General features: G+C 36.7%; 1 protein-coding gene across 4 annotated transcripts in view; it reads right to left on the bottom strand.

Moving 5' to 3' along the window:
* fra (neogenin protein frazzled) overlaps positions 1-21320 on the bottom strand; it is an 83973-nt gene that overhangs the window by 15944 nt on the left and 46709 nt on the right. For all 4 annotated transcript variants that reach the window (XM_085188866.1, XM_085188869.1, XM_085188868.1 and 1 more), the window contains exons 2-10: positions 9556-9739; positions 9058-9188; positions 8603-8799; positions 1706-1860; positions 1335-1435; positions 1023-1110; positions 773-914; positions 469-635; positions 129-244 (exon numbers count right to left, since the gene is read on the bottom strand). In XM_085188866.1, coding sequence (XP_085044992.1) covers positions 129-244; positions 469-635; positions 773-914; positions 1023-1110; positions 1335-1435; positions 1706-1860; positions 8603-8799; positions 9058-9188; positions 9556-9739 — 1281 coding nt within the window. The remainder of the gene's footprint in view (positions 1-128; positions 245-468; positions 636-772; positions 915-1022; positions 1111-1334; positions 1436-1705; positions 1861-8602; positions 8800-9057; positions 9189-9555; positions 9740-21320) is intronic.

Below are 21320 nucleotides of genomic sequence, written 5' to 3'. Positions count from 1 at the left end.
AAATAATAATATGTTAAAATATTGTTGTGGCAACACTTTACTATGATTTGACTTTTAAGTAACTAAATTATTTAAAAAAAATAGATACATAAGATAACATTATAACAATAATAATCAAACCCACTAACCATGAGCCTCTACAAGTAATCTCAACGCTGCCACCGCACTGCCCGCGGGGGATGAGGCTGCGCACTGGAAGACACCTGCGTCCACGTCTAACACGCCGCGGATGCGGAGCGACGTGCTGGGGAAGAGAGATATGTCACTAAGTCACTTTGTGACATTATGTACTCGTCTACGAGTCGTGTCCGTCCTAAAATCAAATCTTTTCAATTATCTACAGTTGATTATACCTTTCTCATTGCAGGAGGTAACTGTGAACGTGATCAGATATAGCTTATATTCTTCCTCGATACATTTCAACCAAACAAACTCTTAAGCTTTATTATAATATAGATTACTACTCACCCATCAACTAGGACAATATCATGGTTATTAGGTGTGAGGGGTTCCCCGTCCTTCAGCCACGTGACGGCGGGCACGGGGCGTCCTCGCACCTCGCACTGCAGCGTGACGTCGCCGCGCGTGCGCGCGCGCACCAGCGGCGCTTGTTTGAGAGTTACTCGGGGGGCCGTCTGCGGGAGAGAGTATAACCCAATTGGGATTCCTTTCAATAATCAATATATATATATTGCTAGACTAATCTCAGAGTAGAGTAGAGGACGACGGTGGCGTCACTTACTCACGTATGCACACGAAGACATACACTCACCATGACGTGCAGCACCGCGGAGTGGTCGGCGGCGTCGAGCGCGCTGGCGGCGCGGCACGTGTAGGCGGCCGCGTCGGGCGCGCGCGCCGCCGCCACGCGCAGCGAGCCCGACCCCGACAGGTAGAAGCGCGAGTCCAGGTCGCTGGGCAGGGATGCACATTGTACTATTGTGTTATTTCATTTCTAAATTCGCATTCGCAAACACAAACATTTATGTTCTATATATTTTATAAACAATATGATTAGTTACTTCAGATCGATGGCAACTCCATTATTAAGCCACACCATCTCCGGTTTGGGGTTGCCATACGCTGCACACTCGAACGTCACCGATGCACCTGGCAACATTACAAGCAAGGTAAACAAGGGCTAAGTGTGATGCATGCTTGCAACTTGAACACGAAAATGTGTATTGGAACATTATGTTTAGTTGTTTTTCCGCATCTCTTCCATTAGGTAGAATCTAGTGTTAAACAATATTCCAGTCATCGTAATTGTTGTCGTTATGGTATATTCTGCAACTTAAGATATTCTCTGAAGAAGAAGAAATAAAATGAGTTACCTTCCATTATAGTAACAGAGTGTGGCGTTGCAATAAAACGCGGGGCCGACTCTACGTTGGCGTGGTCGGTGTTCACGCGGAGCTCGGTCTCTGGACCCAACCTGACAAATATACAATAACAAACATTCAAATAGTCGGCCGTGGAGATAAAAATAACATTTATTTTAGAATATTGTAATTGTCAAAGTAAATTTGCCGGCATTTAACCCGTGCCTCCTCGATACTGTCTCACGCTATGACACCAATTCCCTTTTTCCTGCACAGCAGGGTTTGGGAACCTAGTGTTAAGTTATTCGCATTCGTAATTCTGTTTCCTATACGGTGTTGAGTGGCGGTATTCTACAACAAGCGACCGCAAACTGAAATCTTACTTGGGTTTTGAATTTGAATACGCCAACGCCACGCTACACCTATAGGTAGCGGCGTCGTGACTCCTCAACGGGTCCAGCTCGAGAGACCCGCTCGGCGTTAGAGACACTCTAGCCGCCTCCATGCGTAATGGGGAACCATTTTTTAGCCACGTCACCTGAAAATACCAAAAATATATGTATATTTTAACATAGTTGAAAGTTATCGACATAGCCCTGAGAGTTCATAAGTGCTTACAATAGTCTATATAGATATGAAAACACGATTTGTATTTTGAATAACACATTCAAATGATTATGTCCTACATATTTTCTTAACCTTTAAGTATGGACGTCGGGTCTCACAGACCCATCTAGTTCTACGAATTCTACAAATCGGCCACTTCTCGGTGACCTCCGCCACTGAGTCGCTCAGTACCTTTCGTATTAATGACAAAATGAATGTAGATAGTAGTGGTTGTGTCTCTGGGTTCAAAACACGTGAGTATTTAACGACGACGTCCATGTTTTCCATACATAATGATTTTAAAACACCATATATTTTTATAATATTACAAAATATACTTTAATATTTTAATTGTATTATTTGTATTCAAATGTTTTTATTGTTATATATCATATATTATTTTGCATTGTCTGTTATATATTTTAGTAATATAAATATTATTTATCTAAAAAAGATTCATTTTTTTTAGTTTTTATGATAAAATGGAAAAAAATGATTGACCAAGCATGTCAGGGACAAAAATATCGGTACTTTATAATTAACATCAAACAAAAGAATTGGACGACGACATTTTATAAAGAAAATAGCACTTTATCAAATAAAAAGATGCGTTTCGTATACTAAATTACTCTAAGAATTGAGAATGACTTTGACTCACGTTTCATGATCTGATCTATCATTTATTGAACATGAAGCCAAAAAAATAGTTTTGGGTTCTTGAAAAACATGTACACTTTGCCCCCAAAAGATATAAGATAAGATTTTTTTTTCGCTTCTGGCAACCCCGGTGCTAACAGCTGATTCCGACTGAGAATTTTAATTTAATGTAATTTAATTCAATTTGAAGCCCATTTCCACAATAATTGCTAAATTTAATAAGCAAATAGTGTTACTTACGTAATTATAATAGTTTCTATGTTTTAAATAGATTTTATTGTGAATTGTAAAGTGTTCTTTGTGTAAGTGACTGGTAGTGTGCCGGCATAATATTTAAGTATATTTTACTGTAAGTACGCGTTTTTATCATTGTTTTTAATTATTAGGTACTATAGAAACCATATAACGTTGATTTAATTGTGGTTTACTTGCGTAAATTAGTAGTTAAAGCTTAGTTTTCCGTCGTGCATAAACTACCCGTTATTTGCATATAATCCAAATCCTTAACGTTACTCGAAAAATCCTTTATTCAAAATGATGACTCGCAGAGCATTATCTCGTCAGGAGGAGTCCAAACTCCAACTGACTTTACAAGAATTAAAAAACACTAAGGATTTGTGTGCCCAATTACAGTGTGAAAGGCAAGATAATGAGATAGAACTTTTACAGTTATTAGACAATAACACTAGGCTTAAGAAAGAAATGACTGCTATACACATAGAATTAACAACAATTGTAAAGGAACGGGATACTCTCAAAGATTTAGTAGATAAGTTTGACCGGTGCAGCGATGAATATGAGCAGGCCCTTACTAGGATAACAACCTTGGAGCAGGAGCTGCAAGAGGCTCACACACTCATCAATAAGCTACAGGAGGATGCTCAGAATGCTACCGTGTTACATAATATTAGCTTGTATAATGAGTTAGTTGAGAGTGCCCCGCAGTTGGTTTCTCCTGCGTTGGACAGACATAGTCACTCAATTATTGATCTCACCAAGGATGACACATCGTTATTCAATCTTAAAAAAGGATCAAGTCCGCCTCACTGCAGTAGAAACAAACTAAAAAAATACATAAAAATCAATAAGTTTATTGTCAAAACTAAAAAATTAATAAAACAACATAGTTATATGTCCAAGCGTGCAAAATTAAGTAAGGAGAAATTGGAACTATATGATGATTTAGAAATGTGCACAAAAAAACTAGATAAGTGTAGGTTAAATTATGAAGCTGACACACAAGCACTACAAAGTGAAATTAATTATTTAAAAGACTCCCTTGATATACTTAATAAAAAGTATGTCAATTCATTGAACGAAATACAAGAGTATTCCAAGGCGATGGACAATCTACTACTATTACACTGTCCACAAATAACACTGAACGTTTTGATTCTTTAATCAACAATCACTCTTGTGATTGTGCCCGTTCATCACAGCAATCGCCTGCAAGTACTCCGGTGTGTGTCCCCTTGACCAACCCCTTGTGTGACAGCCTTCATAATAATAGTAGTAGTAGGTTCAGGTCACAGCAGTCATTTCGTGCATCAATTCATGAACCTAGTTCATCAGTTAATGCACAAAACATAGTTTTATTTAGTGATGACATTGGAAGGAATATGGGTTCAATTTTGAATTCTTGTTTACCGGGACAGTCAGCTGTTAGTTTTTGTTATCCGTCAGCATCCTTTGAAGTTCTCATGCAGAGAAGTTTAAGTTATAAATTTAATAAGTGTGACAAACTTGTTATATTATCAAGTAATAGGGGAAATTTAAACAAAAAACAGTTAAATGACTATTGTGAGTCATTATTAAACTTAGATATAAGTAAAATAATTTTGTTTACATTTCCTTATTGTAAAAGTCAGCCAGAAGCGGAAAATAATTACAGATTTAAGCTAAACTCTACTCTGCACACAATAAGCACATATAATGACAAATTACATTTAATTGACACTAACAAAATAGTTAGTAAAACTTTATTTTTGACTCAAAGTAAATATTACTTTGGGCATAGGTTTAAGAGACAGATAGCTTCTGTGCTATCCTATTATTTTGACTTATCAGCCAAGAACTTGGCTACTACTTCAACTGCTTCTATTGAGCAGACTGACATTCCAATTTATTCTGACATTATGTCTAATAATTTACATTCTGTTGACATTTCTCAACATTTAAATTAATTTCTCAGACAACAGAGGTAGAAACCTCTAGCTCTAATTTATTATTAAATAACCCTTTGATCCAGCTAGCTTTACAATTAAATTACAATGATAACGCACACTGCACATCACAATATCCATGCAAAAATAATAATAAAAATGTTAAGTCTATTAGATTAGTTCATCAGAACATCCGTTGCTTGACGGGGGGCAAGCAGCTAGAGCTGGAATTATTCATGAACTCGGAGGAAATTAGTATTATGTGTATTACTGAACATTGGTTAAAGGTGAACCAGCTCATGTTTAATTTCAGAAACCACCGGGTAGGAAGCTCATTCTGCAGAATCAACACAATACACGGGGGGTCGCTTATTATATTAAACAAGAACCTTAAGTTCAAGGAACGGAAAGATATTGTGTCCCTTTCTGTAGAATGTTCTATCGAATTAGCGTGTGTTCAACTAGAGCAATTCATTGTTATATGTGTATACAGACCTCCCTCCGCCAATTTAAAATTATTTTTAGAAGTAATGGATGAGGCCTTAAGCAAACTTACCAAGTCGGGTAAACCTTTGTTAGTGTGTGGGGACTTTAATGTTAATATTTTGGAAAGTTTAAGTCCCACCATAAATTTATTAAGTCTTTTTAAGTCACACAATTTACTTAATTTATTTATGGAGCCAACCAGAATAACTCCTACGACTAGTACTTGTATAGATAACATATTTACTGACATTATTCCATGCTACAAAAGCATTATTAATAAATTGGATTCTGACCACTCTGGTCAGCTAGTAGAATTCTCTAGTAAGAAAAAACAGGTGGCTAAGAGAAAAATTGCTTTTGTATCTGTCACAGCTAGTCGTTTGGAACGTATGAGAGTTAGTTTACTAACTAATTTACTAGTTTTAGATATAACTTTACCTCCTAATTCTTTGTACAATTCTTTTTTTTACTCTTTTATTAATAAATTTCATTCAATATTTACTCCCAAAGAGATTACAATTACCGATAGTCCTATCTTTGGTGACTGGGCCACAGCAGGTATTTATAAGAGTAGGGAGACGCTGTATATGTTATATTATGAAAAACAGTTTAATAGTGGTGAAGAGTTTAAAGAGTACTTAAAATCTTACTCTAAAATTTTCAAAAGTGTTTGCAAAATGGCAAAATCTTTATTTATTAAAACAAAAATCAGAAATAGTAATAATAAAATTGAAGCCACTTGGAAGGTTGTTAATGCCGAGACTGGGAGAACTAGAGTGAAAGATTCTAATTTTAAACTTAGTATTGACGGTCACATTGTTGATTCCGATTTGGAAGTGGCCATTGCATTTGAAAAGTTTTTCTCTACTTTCCCAGTCAGTCTAACAAACGATTTAGGTTCTTCTACCACTATTGCAGAATCGTTAATTAAAGACAATGTTCCCGAATTTTATAATGGTTTCGTTTTCCGTCATGTAAATTATTCAGACATTAGTGTAGCTTTCAAATCAATTAGTATGAAAAAGACAGCCGACTTGTGGGGTGTCTCAGTTAATATCATAAATTCTTTAATTGATATTTTGATTCCTGATTTAGTTACAATTTTTAATAGATGTATTGATTGTGGAGTGTTTCCTGATTTGATGAAATATAGTAAAATAACTCCATTGTTTAAATCAGGTAGTACGCAAGACCCTACAAATTTCAGACCGATTTCAGTACTACCTACGTATAGTAAAATTTTTGAAAAGCTGATACTCAGTCAGCTTCTTACTTATTTTAATAAAAATAAATTACTGCACACAGGTCAATTTGGTTTCACTCGTGGAAGGTCAACATCTGATGCTGGGGTCAAATTATTAGAGAGTGTATTCGCGGCTTGGGAGGAGTCACGTGATGCCTTTGGGGTGTTTTGTGACTTGTCCAAAGCATTTGACTGTGTGCAGCATAAAACTCTTATCAGGAAGCTACACCACTATGGTATAAGAGGCATTGCTTTGGATCTTCTCACTTCTTATTTAAGTGATAGGATTCAAAAAGTAAATGTCAACGGGAAACTATCACACGGGTCACCTGTAGCATTGGGGGTGCCACAAGGCTCTATTCTGGGTCCGTTTTTGTTCCTTTTGTACATCAATGACTTACCTCACCTTATGAGAGATATCTGTGAAATAGTGTTGTTTGCAGATGATACATCTTTAGTTTTTAAGGTTAATAGACGGCAATTGGAAATTGACGATGTAAACAATGCTCTTTCTAGGATATTACACTGGTTTAGTGTCAATAACTTGCTTTTAAATAGTAGTAAAACTAAATGTATCAGGTTCTTTACTAAGAATGTGCAACAAGTAGAAACCAGGGTTTTGATGAACAATGAGGAACTTAAAGTAGTTAATGAAACTGTTTTCTTAGGTATAACATTAGATGCTAAGTTACAATGGGGTCCGCATATAGAAACTTTATCTGGTAGACTTAGTTCGGCAGCGTATGCTGTCCGTAAGATTCGTCAACTGACCGATGTTGACACCGCGCGTTTAATATACTTCAGCTATTTTCATAGCATTATGTCTTACGGCCTATTACTTTGGGGCAGTGCCGCTGACATAGATACCATTTTTGTGCTCCAAAAACGGGCTGGCCGAGCAGTCTATAAAATGGGTCCACGGGAGTCACTAAGAAATAAATTCAAAGACTTTAACATCCTCACACTACACTCCCAATATATTTACGATAACTTAGTATATGTGCATAAAAATATTAATAAATTTAATAAAAACAGTGACCTCCATCAACATAATTTAAGAAATAAAAATAAGCTTGCCGTGCCCTTCTCTAGGCTCCATAAAGTATCTCACTCATTCGTAGGTCAAAGTATACACTTTTATAACAAACTTCCAAACGACATGGTTAATTTATCACTGAACAAATTTAAAAAAGTGGTAAAGCACAGGCTCTGCCAAAAAGCATATTACTCTGTTAAAGATTATGTTCGCGATAAAGATGTTTGGAAATGAGTTGCTCTATTTCTAAGTTAAAATTGTTAATTGTAATTTGTAACAAATGTTGGCATTTAAAAAGAGTGGCCATGAGTTTCTTTGCCTGTATCTTCTCATGAGCTCAACCATTTGAACGGGCTTTTTTCAAGTCAAAATTGCACATTTTTTTTTGTTATTTTTAATTTGCATTTTTTTTCTACTTTATGACATGTCCAAGTAAATGTTAAACATTTTTATGGAATAAAGATATTTTGACTTTGACTTTGACTTTGACTTTATATAGAAAAACAACACATTCTTATGTTGACTGCAATCGTCCTGTTAGCCTACAATGTTGAAAGCCATTGTGTATCGATGTTCAATAGTACCTTATCTTGAGGTGTTGTCAAAATTTTTATTTTATAACATTAGATGTAATTTTTTATTTTTTTTAATTGTTACACTTTATATTTTAATGAAAAAAAAATTGATTATCTGCCTTTTTTTATAGTATTATTTTCTTAAGAGTCATCCCATGTAGCCAAAGACTGAAATTGTGACTTTAAGTTACTTAAATCATTGTCATGCGTAAAGTTTAATAAAAAGCGATTTTATTTATATTGATTTTGTTTGATTTGAGGCTATTCATGTAAACTAAAACATAAAATTGTCTTCTTCCCTTAAAAAACAGACGGAATATAACCAATAAATACACTGGTCTCACAGACCCGACGTCCATATGTGTGTTATAAAAATATCTCGTCCATAGTTAAGGGTTAAATATATTCTTACATTAAAGTAAACTGTCCATGTTTCAACCTTAAATTTAAATAAAACAAAAAAGAAAAGTAAATTATCAACAATAAATATTTTAAAAAATCCAAAAAATCCTCACATTCAGTTTAAGTACAGGTGGTGGAGAATGTATCTTAGCAGCACCGTAGACCCGCCTCTCGGGCTGGAGGGCCGACGAGGGTGAGGGCACGATACGTATAGTCAGCCTTGATGGTAAATGTATGGGGCAGGTTAGAAGAGCTGGCGACCCGAGGAACCCCATTATGACGCGAGGGTTGTCTTCTATATCTGGCACTTCTATTTAACGAGAAGAAGAAGAAAAATAAATATATTGATATTTCTATGGATACGTAAAGAAATAAGTATGTGATAAGAAAGTTATATTAATAATAACGTTTTACAGCGCTTAACACTGAAAACACTTTGGCAAGACTATAGGTTTTGGAAACCTACCTAAGAGTCATCACGTTTGGCCAAGTATATCTCACACGTATCTCTATGGTACCTTATAATTGATTAGTAAACTAAAAAAGTACTTAATCCCAAATGTGTTACCAGCTAAGAATAAACTGGCGACCCTCGACACAACAGTGCCGATCCCATCGACGACGGCCACGCACTGGTACTGCCCCGCCAGCGACGGCGACATGCTCTCTATTAACAACGACCCGTTTGTTAGCTGCCTCCTGAAATTATTATATTTACAAATAAACAATTACTTTCCTAGAAAAAGGTATAAAATTTTTTAATGTTAAGTAGGATTGGCAGTGGGATTTGAACTGGCGCCACTTGGACGACGCCAAGACGAACAAAACGAAAAACCCGACATACACATGTACCTATTCGATAACACCCGCGCCATCGAGACAAATCTGACGAGGTGTCATCAAAGCAGCTCACTGACTTACCAGCTACCACAAGGGAACAAGCCAATGAGATGAGATAATTTGGCACATTGACGACATTAAACCACACGTTAGAGTCATCCTATAGATAAATTATACAGTTTACTTTATCAAGTATAACAAACTATAAATACAAAAAAAGAAATACCGATAACTATCAGCCCGTGACAGCGTATGGTCCCTAGTGGGGGGTGCGTTGGCGCTGTACCGCCACGACAGCCTGGCGGGGGGCGGAGCGCCGCAAGATAGCAGGGTACTCTCCCCCTCGGCCGCGACCGCGTCCACTGGCTCCGAGGATAACGAGAACATCGATGCTGAGGCATCTTCACCACCTGGAAGTAAATTAGATGATTAATATGAGAATAATCACGAAATAATTAAAAAAGACAGTTTAGTTTGGGTCTTATTTTATTTATAAATTCTTCCAGTGTAAGATTTTCTGATATATCTTGCATGTAGAGACTGCGACAGAGTCAAGAATATATTTCTTTTGATGTAAGAAACCCTAAAAAAAATATGCATAATAATCTCTTATATTAGTTAAATACTACATAAATTTCCAGAGTACCCTCAAGTATTTCTCTCAATATTTTTCCCATAAACAAAGGGCGATAGTGAATCTAAAAAAAGAAAACGAACTCCCGACCCCCGAGCCAAACTCCTTGAAGTCCTTAACCATGAAATATATAAACCACGCATTATAATTAAACTAAAAACCCTTCAAAACGACATAAATATTGTTTGGATAGCGAATAGAGAATCAAAGGAAACTCAGCCCTAAAGTAGGGCCGAGCAAGCCGGGAACAGTTCTTGGTAAACGTGAAACGAAATTGGGCGATGTAGCGATAAAGTCCTTTTGAATACTATTTGATTGAACCAACAATAGTGTATGGGGATCGGTAAATTAGAAATACTGGTACAAAATTTTCTACTCTACGTCCAGAAACATAAAGATTATAATTCTGTGGCAATATTGGTAACAATAATGGATTTTAAATGAGCATCGGTCGATCACATACGTATTGTATTTGTATATACAATGAGTCTCCTTGTATCGTTAATCGAATATTGCTATCAATGGGCTGGTGGGCGAAAATCGCTATACAAACTGGAATGGTGGGTGCATCATTAATTAAATCTAAATTATTAAAATTAGCATAATTAACAGAAACTAACGCCGTCGTCGTAGCGCTGAGGCACAAGGACTCGACTGGGGGCAATTGGGGGCTACTTCGATAATTTCAACAAACCTTTATGTATATTAAGATATCTACACTTTAATAGATAGTGTAATAATTTATCGAAGACGAATTTTTTTATGCCAGTAGTTTTTCCCTGCGGCTTCGCCTTCGGGGTCAAATGTAATTAATAATCGTTGCGTATGACACGTTCTAAATGCGAGAGGTACCTCTGACTTCAGATATGCTGGTCGTCTACACCACATAATATGGCCACAGTACATGGACAGTAGTTTCTGAGATTCTCAACTCACAATGTCATGAAACGGAGTGTTTTAATACTAGGTTCATTCTGCCCAGTGAAGCAAAAAAAAACTTTTTTTTCCTACACTACAAAGTCTTACCAGATCGGTAAAATATTATGTTAATAAACAAAAGCATCCCGTTGCTTGAGATTCGAACATGCAAGTATCGCAATGCTATGCCACTACTGCGCCACGACAATACATCAGCAGCCCGCCATATGCCACTTTATGCCACTTTGGGCAATTTTGAACTATTTTTTTAATAAGATCTTTGATTTTCACGATTATTAGCCATTTCAAATGAAACTCTTTAATCGGATCAATCGCATATATTTACTATTATACATCATTGGAAACCCAAAAAGGAAAGTGGAGAGAGAGAGGACAGTAGAGTAGAGTCTTGACACTAAGTTCGCTGTCCCTACCCTGCTATAAGTGGTATACAATGCAAAATCTAACTATTAAAAACATGTCGTATGCATTAAAATTAAAAAATAATAATCAATTGTTTAATTAGATAAATTGAAAAATCACGCGGTAATTCACTTTAGTTATTAATATATTATTAACTAGTGGACCCGGACGCGGCTACGCCTGCTTAATCTATTAGAATATTTTCGCGTCGGTCATACTGTGCCGCCCGTAGGCTAGGTCATTTCGAATCAGTGATATCTCCTTAATTATTTATTAGAATGTTATACAGTAAACTATAATTTCAATCTAGATGAAATGCTAAAAGTGACTATTATATTTGTTTTCATAAGGATGAATATCAAAATGTCGCGGTAGCGGTCGCTTAGCGACGACGGTTGTTATTAACATGGCAGAATAAATTGCATGTCAAATTAGAAAGTACTTTAAAATATATTAGTTTATATGTGTAATATAATTTTATATAGCCTATAGCCCTATACTTCTGAAGAATGCAGCTTTCATACAAAACAAAAACAAAGTAAATTGGACCAGTAGATCCAGAGATCTTAGCGTTCAAACAAACAAACAAACAAACAAACTCTTCCGCTTTATTATATTAGTATAGATTGGTGACAACCCCAAGGTGAGTATTAAAGACAATGTAACTAGCCTGACCTGCAAGAGTGGGGGGACCTATGCGTGTTGAGTGGCGAAGAACTCGGCACCACCAAACATATGTGTGCAAATATATTAAACAGCTGAGAGGCGACAGTGGGACGATCCTTCAACGAACTGAGGAGAGACGAGCATGACGACTTGTATATATATGCAATATGAATATATGTAGATGAGGCCGTCGTGCCACAGTAAGTTCGATAAAAACTAAACAAAAAAATAACGAGGAGAAGTGCGGCGTTGACTTCAGCAAATTGTCACATACGCAATGCCTCGCCACGTGACTCGAAATTGGGCGGTGCTTGGACGTATACCATAGTTGTGCATTTGTATCAAACTCTTAGGATTTGAACTCCGACCAAACGCCCAAGTCATCAAGCCACCAGTCAATTATTTTCCGTTTATCAGATAACGCAAACAGAACGTAGTGCCAGAACACTCTGCTCTCGCTTTACAAGTTCTTATACATTTCTTACAAACTTTACGTGGTTGTCATGTTCATTGTGTTTTCATCCTGTTGTTTACATATAATTGGTTCAACAGCTCATCCGGTATTAGATGTAGGAATATGGGGGTAGACATTGCTGTCTGACCCTCTCACTCACTTACTGAACAAACGGGAACTACATTTATCCATTATTATTAAGATTCACATTTTATTCTAGATGTATGCCGGCTGAGGGACCGTAGTGACAAGACACTCAGTTAAATCGGTTCATAAATTAAGAAAGTTATATCAATACAAAATATTTAGTTTGACAAAATTGCTACAAAATTAAGAAAAAGATTTTGCTAAAACTTTTCAAACGTATGAAAATTATCTTAAAAATGATCTAATGTCATTTTATTACAACACGATAATTCAGATTAAACGGGCAAAGTCGCGAGCGGATCCCGCTGCGGTTACATTCAACCACTGTGCCATTTCGACCTCACACGTAATACAAAATTCAAAACTTCTATAGAATTAATACAGACTTCTAGACTTCGTGACCTTTGGCTCTCGAATGGTGCAAACTTGTGAGACGATCAATTTCATTTCAGAATATAAATTGGTACATTAACGGTAAACACCACAGTGGCTCAGTAGGTATATGGATGATGATAGTTGTGAATTCAGATCCATTATAAAAATATATTGGTTTGTATATAAGAGTTAGTAGACTCGTCTCGCTTTGCCTTGAGCTCCGCTACTCGAAACCCAATGCCTCTGAGAGATGTCTGCCATGAGTGTCTTAATAGTGATTTCCTGGTTGCCTCTGCCTACTTTGCTAAAGATATCTATTTACCGGGTAAGGCTCCATAGCCTTATATTATGGGATTTCGGCGAAGACGCAGGTAAAAACAAAGTTTTCATATACGGCATAATATAATTAAAATTAATTACATACAGACTAAAAGCTAAAATCCTTAAAACTAATGATGCTAACCAAGCAGTGTAGTGAGTGAGGTGTGCAGTGCCCTCCACGTGTCACGCGTCCCGTTGACACAGTTAGTTAGCTCCCGTGTCCCTCACTTGTCATAATAATATATAATACTAGTTGACTTGGACGCTTGGACTATACGAACATTTATTAAATATTTTTATGAAAATATTGTTAGTTTAGAGGGTGAATCCTAATCTATCTATATATATAAAATCGAAAGGTCACTCACTCATCACGAAATCTCAGAAACTACATGTGCTAGTTATCTAAAATTTTGCATAGGAGTTATTTATAGAACGTAGGTGCTCGCTAAGACGGGAATTTGCAATATTCGACTTCTAAGGGGTTGCTTTTGGGGTTGAAAGTTTGTATGAAACTTCGTTACTACAAGTGCTAGGAGTCTCAAATTTTGCATGGACGTCACTTATAGGACGTAGGTACCTACTCATGGAGACAGAAATTAATAATAACGTAGTTCACGCAGGCGAAGCCGCGGGCGGGCCGCTAGTAAACTATAAAACACGTGTTCAATGAAATATTTTTAAGAGTCTAAATTTCAAATCTTATAAAAATCGATGGCGATTTAATTTTTTTACCGTACAAACTTTCAACTTCTATTTCATCCTCTTAAGAGTCGAATATTGCAAATTCCCGTCTCTCGAGCACCTACGTCCTATAAAGAACTCCTATGCAAAATTTCAAATTCCTAGCACTTGTAGTTTCTGAGATTTCATGATGAGTGAGACAATTTCGACGTAGGCTGATGAGAACGTATGGTTTAGTGGTCAGAGCGCTTGGACGGTTTTCAAGAGGAACTTTTTCTAATGAAGTATTTTTCTTTCCTAAGTCTGGAATAACACTCTGAAGATGTGTAAACTAGGCTTATCATTATAGCCTGTGTATTCGCTGCTATTTGCGTGCGACCACCGACCACACATATGTACGGTCGGTGGTCGCGAGTCAGGCAACATAAAAAATTGCATACTTTAATGAATTGAATTATCATCACTGAATTATCATTTATTTTTAAATCTTACCTTAAAATCATTGTAATATCTTTATAGCGATTTCGACATGGCAAGATGTGAAGGATCTCAGTTTATAGGTTTTGTAATTTGTTAGGCCTCATTAGTTTCAGGAGTGTCGAAATGCATTTGTATGTGTCACTGCGCTCACTTGTGGCGCTGGGGGTTCGATTCCGACTCGTGGAAACACATTTAATATTTAATATTTTCATTTCCTGCTCTTACACTGGCGTGCCAGCTGTCACGATGGAGGACACGACCTTGCACCTTTCACTTTTTAACTCGTAACTCGAAGCGCCATAAATAAATAACTGAACTGAACTAACTCATAAATTAACCAAAACACTAAACAAACTAACCAAAGTCGTTGAATAAAGTAACAACATTAAAAATTGAAGCGTTTCAGAATTGCTGACAAGGCGACGAGAGTGAGCTTGCATTATAAAAGGCAATTTGGTAGAACGGGGAGTATGAATAAACCGACGAGCTGGTTCTAACTTCTAGGCGACACGTATATTATTGAATTAGTGTTGCAATAGTGATAAATCACTATTCTTTCGTTAATTATATATTTTCGTTATCCAGAGATTTGTGATTTCTGTATACCTCATTCGCCGCGTCCACTGACATTAACCTCTTCATATATTATCTCCGAGAGCTCCCCATGATTTTTACGAGATCTTCCTACAGTATGATCGATACTTCCAAATCGAAGTTTCCGAAGGTCAACCGAGGTCTTCCTCTGCCTCCCTCGGCTCGCTGATGGCTTACAGATATTTTTAACCATTTCTTCATCCCAAACCACCAAATGGAGGACAGTGTTATAAACACACAGCTACGGACTAAAAAATGTGGTAATCCGTAGTACCGCATTGGGACAGAGTTTCATTGCAAATCCTTGACGGTTGTTAGTCTCCGAGTTAGGATCTCCAATCAGGGCAATGATTCATTTTGGTTGCTTCGACGTGGTAACACTGGTTGGCATGTTGGATTTTCTATTATAATTATGTAACATTGCTTTTTTCGATTTGACCAGAAAAATAACTTAAACATGATTTGGCTAGGATCTGACTTCCTAGATATCTTAGACAGTTTTAATACTTTACATAACCACTAAACGGAACCAACAAAGAAACATACAAAATAAAAGCTCATCTAATCTCCCAACATTAAAGGGAACCGATAAATCAAGAGAAGAGACGAACTAAAACAATGATTTTGAATAGAACTGGAAACAAAACCATCCGCGGGAGACAATGGTGGTACAAGTCGAAAAAAATGAGGGAAAAGGAAAACTAAAAGTGCAACTGTGCCAGTGAGTCAAGAACAAAGGGACGGGCTTCTCGATGACACCTACTAGACTGTAAGGCGTAGTACACTCGTATGGTAGTTCGAGTAGTGTTAGGTTTATTACATAGTTCCATAGTTCCAAATAACTGTGATGAATACCGTTTTCAGCTCCACTCCGCACAGCAGGGTGGGTAACTGTGTTAGCATAACAACGTTTTTAGAGACCTCGTGGCAAAGCATCAAAGTTAACGCCGAGCTTTGTTTAGTGAGATTGAGAAAACAAAATTAAAATTCCAAGACTTGAATGAATGGCAAAGATGAAAGAACGCAACATTTAATTAACCCCACAAAAACTTGGCTTACACTCGTTACTTGAGGATATTTTCTAAGAACTTTGTTTAACACCTTCCATTTTTTTATCGCTTTATTTTATTTTTTTAGATTAGACAGTGACAAACTAGTATCAATACACTCCGGTATCTTTCTGCACGGTACATGTCCAGTGGTGTAATTTAAAGCCGCTGTTTTTCTTCTTACCAAAGTCAAAGTCAAAATATTTTTATTCCATAAAAATGCGTAACATTTACTTGGACATGTCATAAAAGTAAAAAAAAATTAAAAACAAAATAACCAAAAAAAAAAAATGTGCAATTTTGACTTGAAAAAAGCCCGTTCAAATAGTTGAGCTCATGAGAAGATCCAGGCAAAGAAACTCATGGCCACTCTTCCAGAGTGAGGAAATTAAAATAGCGAGAATCAAACCTGCTACTGTCTCGCTTACCTTCACGTCCTCAATGGCCCCGTCCCTACGATCTAAATAAGAATATTTATAGTTTTCCAGTATTTATTAGTGTTCGCTCGTGCACTCGACTTTACAACATTTTATCGGTGACACGCTGTCCTTAGCCTCGTCTCCCGAGGGATGCTGCGATTGGAAAATCTTAAAGTAGGACGCGTTGAGTTCGAGAGACGACACGGATGAGATGGAAGGGAAATGTGAATTTATTGAAACTAGCGGATAATTTGACAGCTCACTTCGTATACATTCGAGGATTCTTTTACTATGCAATGTAACATTCATTTTATTTATATTTATTACATCCACTAGTAATGATAATATTACATTATTAAAAGAAATACAAAATAAAACTTAAGACTAATGCACCCCCGTTTAAATCGGATACAGTCATAGTTCAAATGAAACTCTTTAATTTGTTAAGGCTACACTGATATTAACCAGGTAATAGAATAGCATCACTCTCAACATGACCGATCACGCGATGTGCCACGAAGGCCTGCTATTATTGTTGTTCCAGATTAAAACTAAAGCCATACAAAAATTGAACCTGCGACTATCTCCGTAAAAACAAAGGCCTATTGAGCTTGAATAGCTTTTTGTGTAGCTGGATTGGAGCTTTATCGTCATTGTCGAACGAGATATCCTCGGGTAGGTATACGAATATTTCTATTCGCTTCTCGCTTAACTTTTATTTGGAAACTAGTAGTTGATAAATGAAGAAAACACTTTTTAAGGTTCCGTAGCCAAATGGCAAAAATCGGAATTTATTATAATTTCGTCATGTCCATATGTCACAGTAATATTATTCGTAGACAATGGGTTTTGTATTGTTTTAATTTGGAAGGTTTTATTTTATGCACCGCTACAAAATTATGTTGTGTAATTATAAATTTTTTTTTTTCTAGGCAGCACTTAACAAATAAAATATTTTAGAAAAATAACTATAATATTAGCGAAAAACCCACATTTGTAAAATACGGTTAAAAAGGAGGTCCTCATTTTGAGAAGTGAATTGTTTACGCAGGAGTAACAATAGCGTTGCTGCTTACAACTGTTCTAATTAAGCTCAGAGGGCAGAGGGCAGAAGGCAGAGGTGGGTACTTTATTGTTTCATACTTGTATCTACTTCAGTTTATATTTCTTGCTAGTTTATGATAGAACTATATGATAGAACATGTTTTCAAAGGTGCAGGTATTCTTACAGTTGCTTCCCAATTTAAATACTATAATATTCTCTTTGTCCGACAAAATATACATTGTCATAGTAAACATAGTGACAATTATACGATAGGAACGAGAAGTAAAGATAAGATTGTTACTCCAAGTTTTCGCCTCCAGAAAGTTAATAAATCCTTTATGGGTCTGAGCATACGTGTATATAATAAAATGTGTATTCTTAGTTTGCCACTACAAAATTTTAAAATATCTGTAAAAAAAATTCTAACAAGTAAAGCGTATTACACTGTTCAAGAATATCTAGAGGATAAACATGTATGGAATTTATGTCTATTGAATGTAATGCAGGATAGCTGCCAACTAATGTAATAGATTGTACCACTGATTTTGAAAAGAGCAACTGTTGAGTTTCTTGCCGGCTCTTCTCAGCAGAACTGCCTTCCGAACCGGTAGCTTTTTGATCATATGTTCATTCGACGATTCAAAAGTGCTTATAGTAATTGCCTATTTGAATAAAGAATATTTTGAATTTGAATTTGAACTAGTCGTCGCACGCAACTTTGTTTGGGATGTGAAATGGAAAACTCCGTTTTTCTCATTTCTGTAGGAATTTCGATAAATCCTCTCTTGATTTTCCCCTACACTACGCTGTAAAATTATAAAAGATTCATAAAATAAATAAAAAAAATAGAAACATCTTTTTTTTAATGATATAAGTCACCTACATGTAAATGGTGGACACGTGAGCGGAAGTGTCGCCTCATGCTCAAATGGGTGCGTCGCTTCATCGCTACAATGTCACTTCGTTCCCACTACAATGGAAGCATAAATTAACTATAGCGTAACTAAGTTACGCCATTTTTGACTTAGAAAAGTATTTCACGGGGCCAAATGTGTACCTACTAATATTATAAGGCTGAAGAGTTTGTTCGGTTGATTGTGTTAATCTCAGAAAGTAGTAGTTTAAATTAATAAATTAAACTAAAACATCGGTCGTGACGGATTGATCCAACTCTAAATAGTCTCTATAAAATAAGGAACACATTACGAAGAAAGGCCGTTGAGGCGGCACAACACAGCGGCTGCTTGCAAACGTGACGGAGTTCGATGCCCACTCGAGGGAACAGATTATTTTAATTTCCCCACTCTGGTACAAAACAAAGCGAAACGTTGATGTCATTAGGCGGCGCGTGGCAAACGGGGCGTCTTAATACTGGGTTTTTTTATCATTTTTGAATAATTTAAATATTATTTTCTATTTAAATATTATTTGAGACGCTTGTTTTATTTTTTCCTCCTTGTTTCCCACTAGTTGTCGAACAAATGGAAGCTAGTGCGTACATAATCGACAAGCGGCGGTCGCGGCGATCCTTAGGGTCGTATGCGGGACTCTAGCGCTCCGCACTTCGGCCGTAAGCCCTGGGTACTGTGCAAGTGTTGATCTTACATATGTATATAAATACTTATTCCGCAAACATATTTCACACAAAACGAACGTTTTGTTAACCTCATCGGCCATTTGTCGTGTCGGGGCGAAGCGGAAGTAGTCCGTCGCCGCCGGAAATAGCGCACACTGACCTACTCATGTCCTTTATATATTATATTAAACCACCCCTTGGTATAATCTTTTTTTAAAAAAAAAATAATGCATGATGCAGAGCCTGTAGTGGCGTATGGGGGACAAGCGTGCGACAGTAAGCGCGAGGGGTTGTGGATTCAATCCTCGCTTTCGTAACATTCAACACGCAAAGCCTCCAGAATTCGGGGGGTTTCCCTCTGCTGCTATGTGCGATATAAAGCATGAAGCTTGGTAGCATCGAGTAGTATCTCATTCCGATGTTAAACATTCGGCGAAAAGTTGGGCCGTAGTGTTTTAACATTAACTTTCAACGAATTCTGCTTATCCTGCTATGCGGGAGAACGCGTGAAGTTGACGTATTGCTCACGACAATTTACAACCAATTCTAAATTAAGCGCTCCTTACTAAGGTGAGGCGAGACGTCTTCTCGCATCGCCTTAGCAAGGAGCAAATCTTATTACAGTAACGAAAGGGACGAGGGTCACCTGGTGAGGGACCTCACCTGCTGCAGCACACCTACGGTAACCTCATTACCAATATCGATCGATATTTTGTCTTTCTTTTATTAACGATAATCTATAAAAAGAAAAAGAGTTTGTTTGAATGAACGCACTAATCTCAGGAACTACTGGTTCGAATAGAAATAAACTTAGCGTAGCGGGTATAGTCCATTTATCGGAAAAGGCTATAGGCTATATTACATTACGTTAGTCGTTGTAGTCCCCGCGTCTCGCAGCCAGTGGCGTTAGTAGGTATATGCGTGTAAAAACTATCAGCAATCTTAGAGATTACAGGTACAAGAGGCTCAGATGATCAATCCGTGTCAGGGATGCTGTAAAATCGTTTTAGATAAAGTCAACCTAAATTATACGACACAGACCTTCTTATCAAAGGTCCAAATCTTCTGCGAGGGAAATTGAGGGGGGCTTCCTTCCTTCGTGACGCAACGTAAAGAATCAAAATGTGATCAAGTTGAAATGGGTTCAATTTTCATTTATTTGTATTACAAGTGTACTGATGTAGTAGATATGCCAACTTTCAGAATGCCAGAACGCCACGCTTTGACTTGCTATCAAAGCAATTAAATAAAAATATTCAATAATTTATTTTCCCAAGTGGGACTCGAACCTACAAAACGCTATGCCGCTATTTATTGCAAAATGACACTTAAGTTTTGACTAGATATCATCAAAATTCTTTACGAAATATTATTTATATACCCGAGTCCATTTTAATATGAAATAAATAAAAACAATAGTTAAATAAATTATTCTAACACGAAAATTTCAGCGCATCGACTGTAAAAATAAAAACTGTAAAAAAAATTAAATGAAATCAGCTTTACGCTGTATCCCGCAAACAGCAAGCAGGGTAGGCGGGGTAAGTAGAGGCATTGCGTGTTGACTGGCGGAACTTTCCCTCAACAAAGTGATTTGACTGTAAATGTTACGGTTTTTAAGTCGATAATTTAAAATTAAACTCGGGGGAATAAAATATTTTTATTTCTTAGCTCTGTTATGAAGACAAAACGCAGCGTTGAGTTCCGTCTTGCAATGTCTGGTATATTAGGAAGAACGTGGCAACTGGAGTGTCCTAACAAAAAAGCTTAAATATACATACATACTAATAAGTCAAACGAACAACCACCTTTAATCAAAGTCGGTAAAACATAACAAAAACCTCGTTAAAAGGTATTTTAATAACAAAACATATCTATATAAGAATAGCCTCAGGACATTCCTAAGGCTTATCTTATTAGTCGGATGTTCTTCAGGGTATGATTCTGGGTGCAAAAAATATTGTGAACGCAGCTAGGCTTGGTATAAAGTGGAAATTTTTCCAAGATATATTATTCAGGAGTGTATTACCCGTCGTGTTCACTAATGATGACCATATGCCGACCATCACGTAATTACTGACTGGTCTAGACGAGTTCTAGGACGTAATTGTTGAATACCAGCCGTTTTTAGTTGTCTACAGGAAATGAAGAAACGTGAGGTTCTTTTGGAAGTTGTTGTTGTTACATTTATGGAAAGGTTTAAAAT

This window comes from Heliconius melpomene, chromosome 7 (assembly GCF_056956725.1).
Source record: "Heliconius melpomene rosina isolate 202511_hmr_F chromosome 7, ASM5695672v1, whole genome shotgun sequence".
Classification (NCBI taxonomy): Eukaryota; Metazoa; Arthropoda; class Insecta; order Lepidoptera; family Nymphalidae; genus Heliconius; species Heliconius melpomene.
Note: the sequence above shows the minus strand (reverse complement) of the source record. Positions and strands in the feature narration are given on the sequence as shown.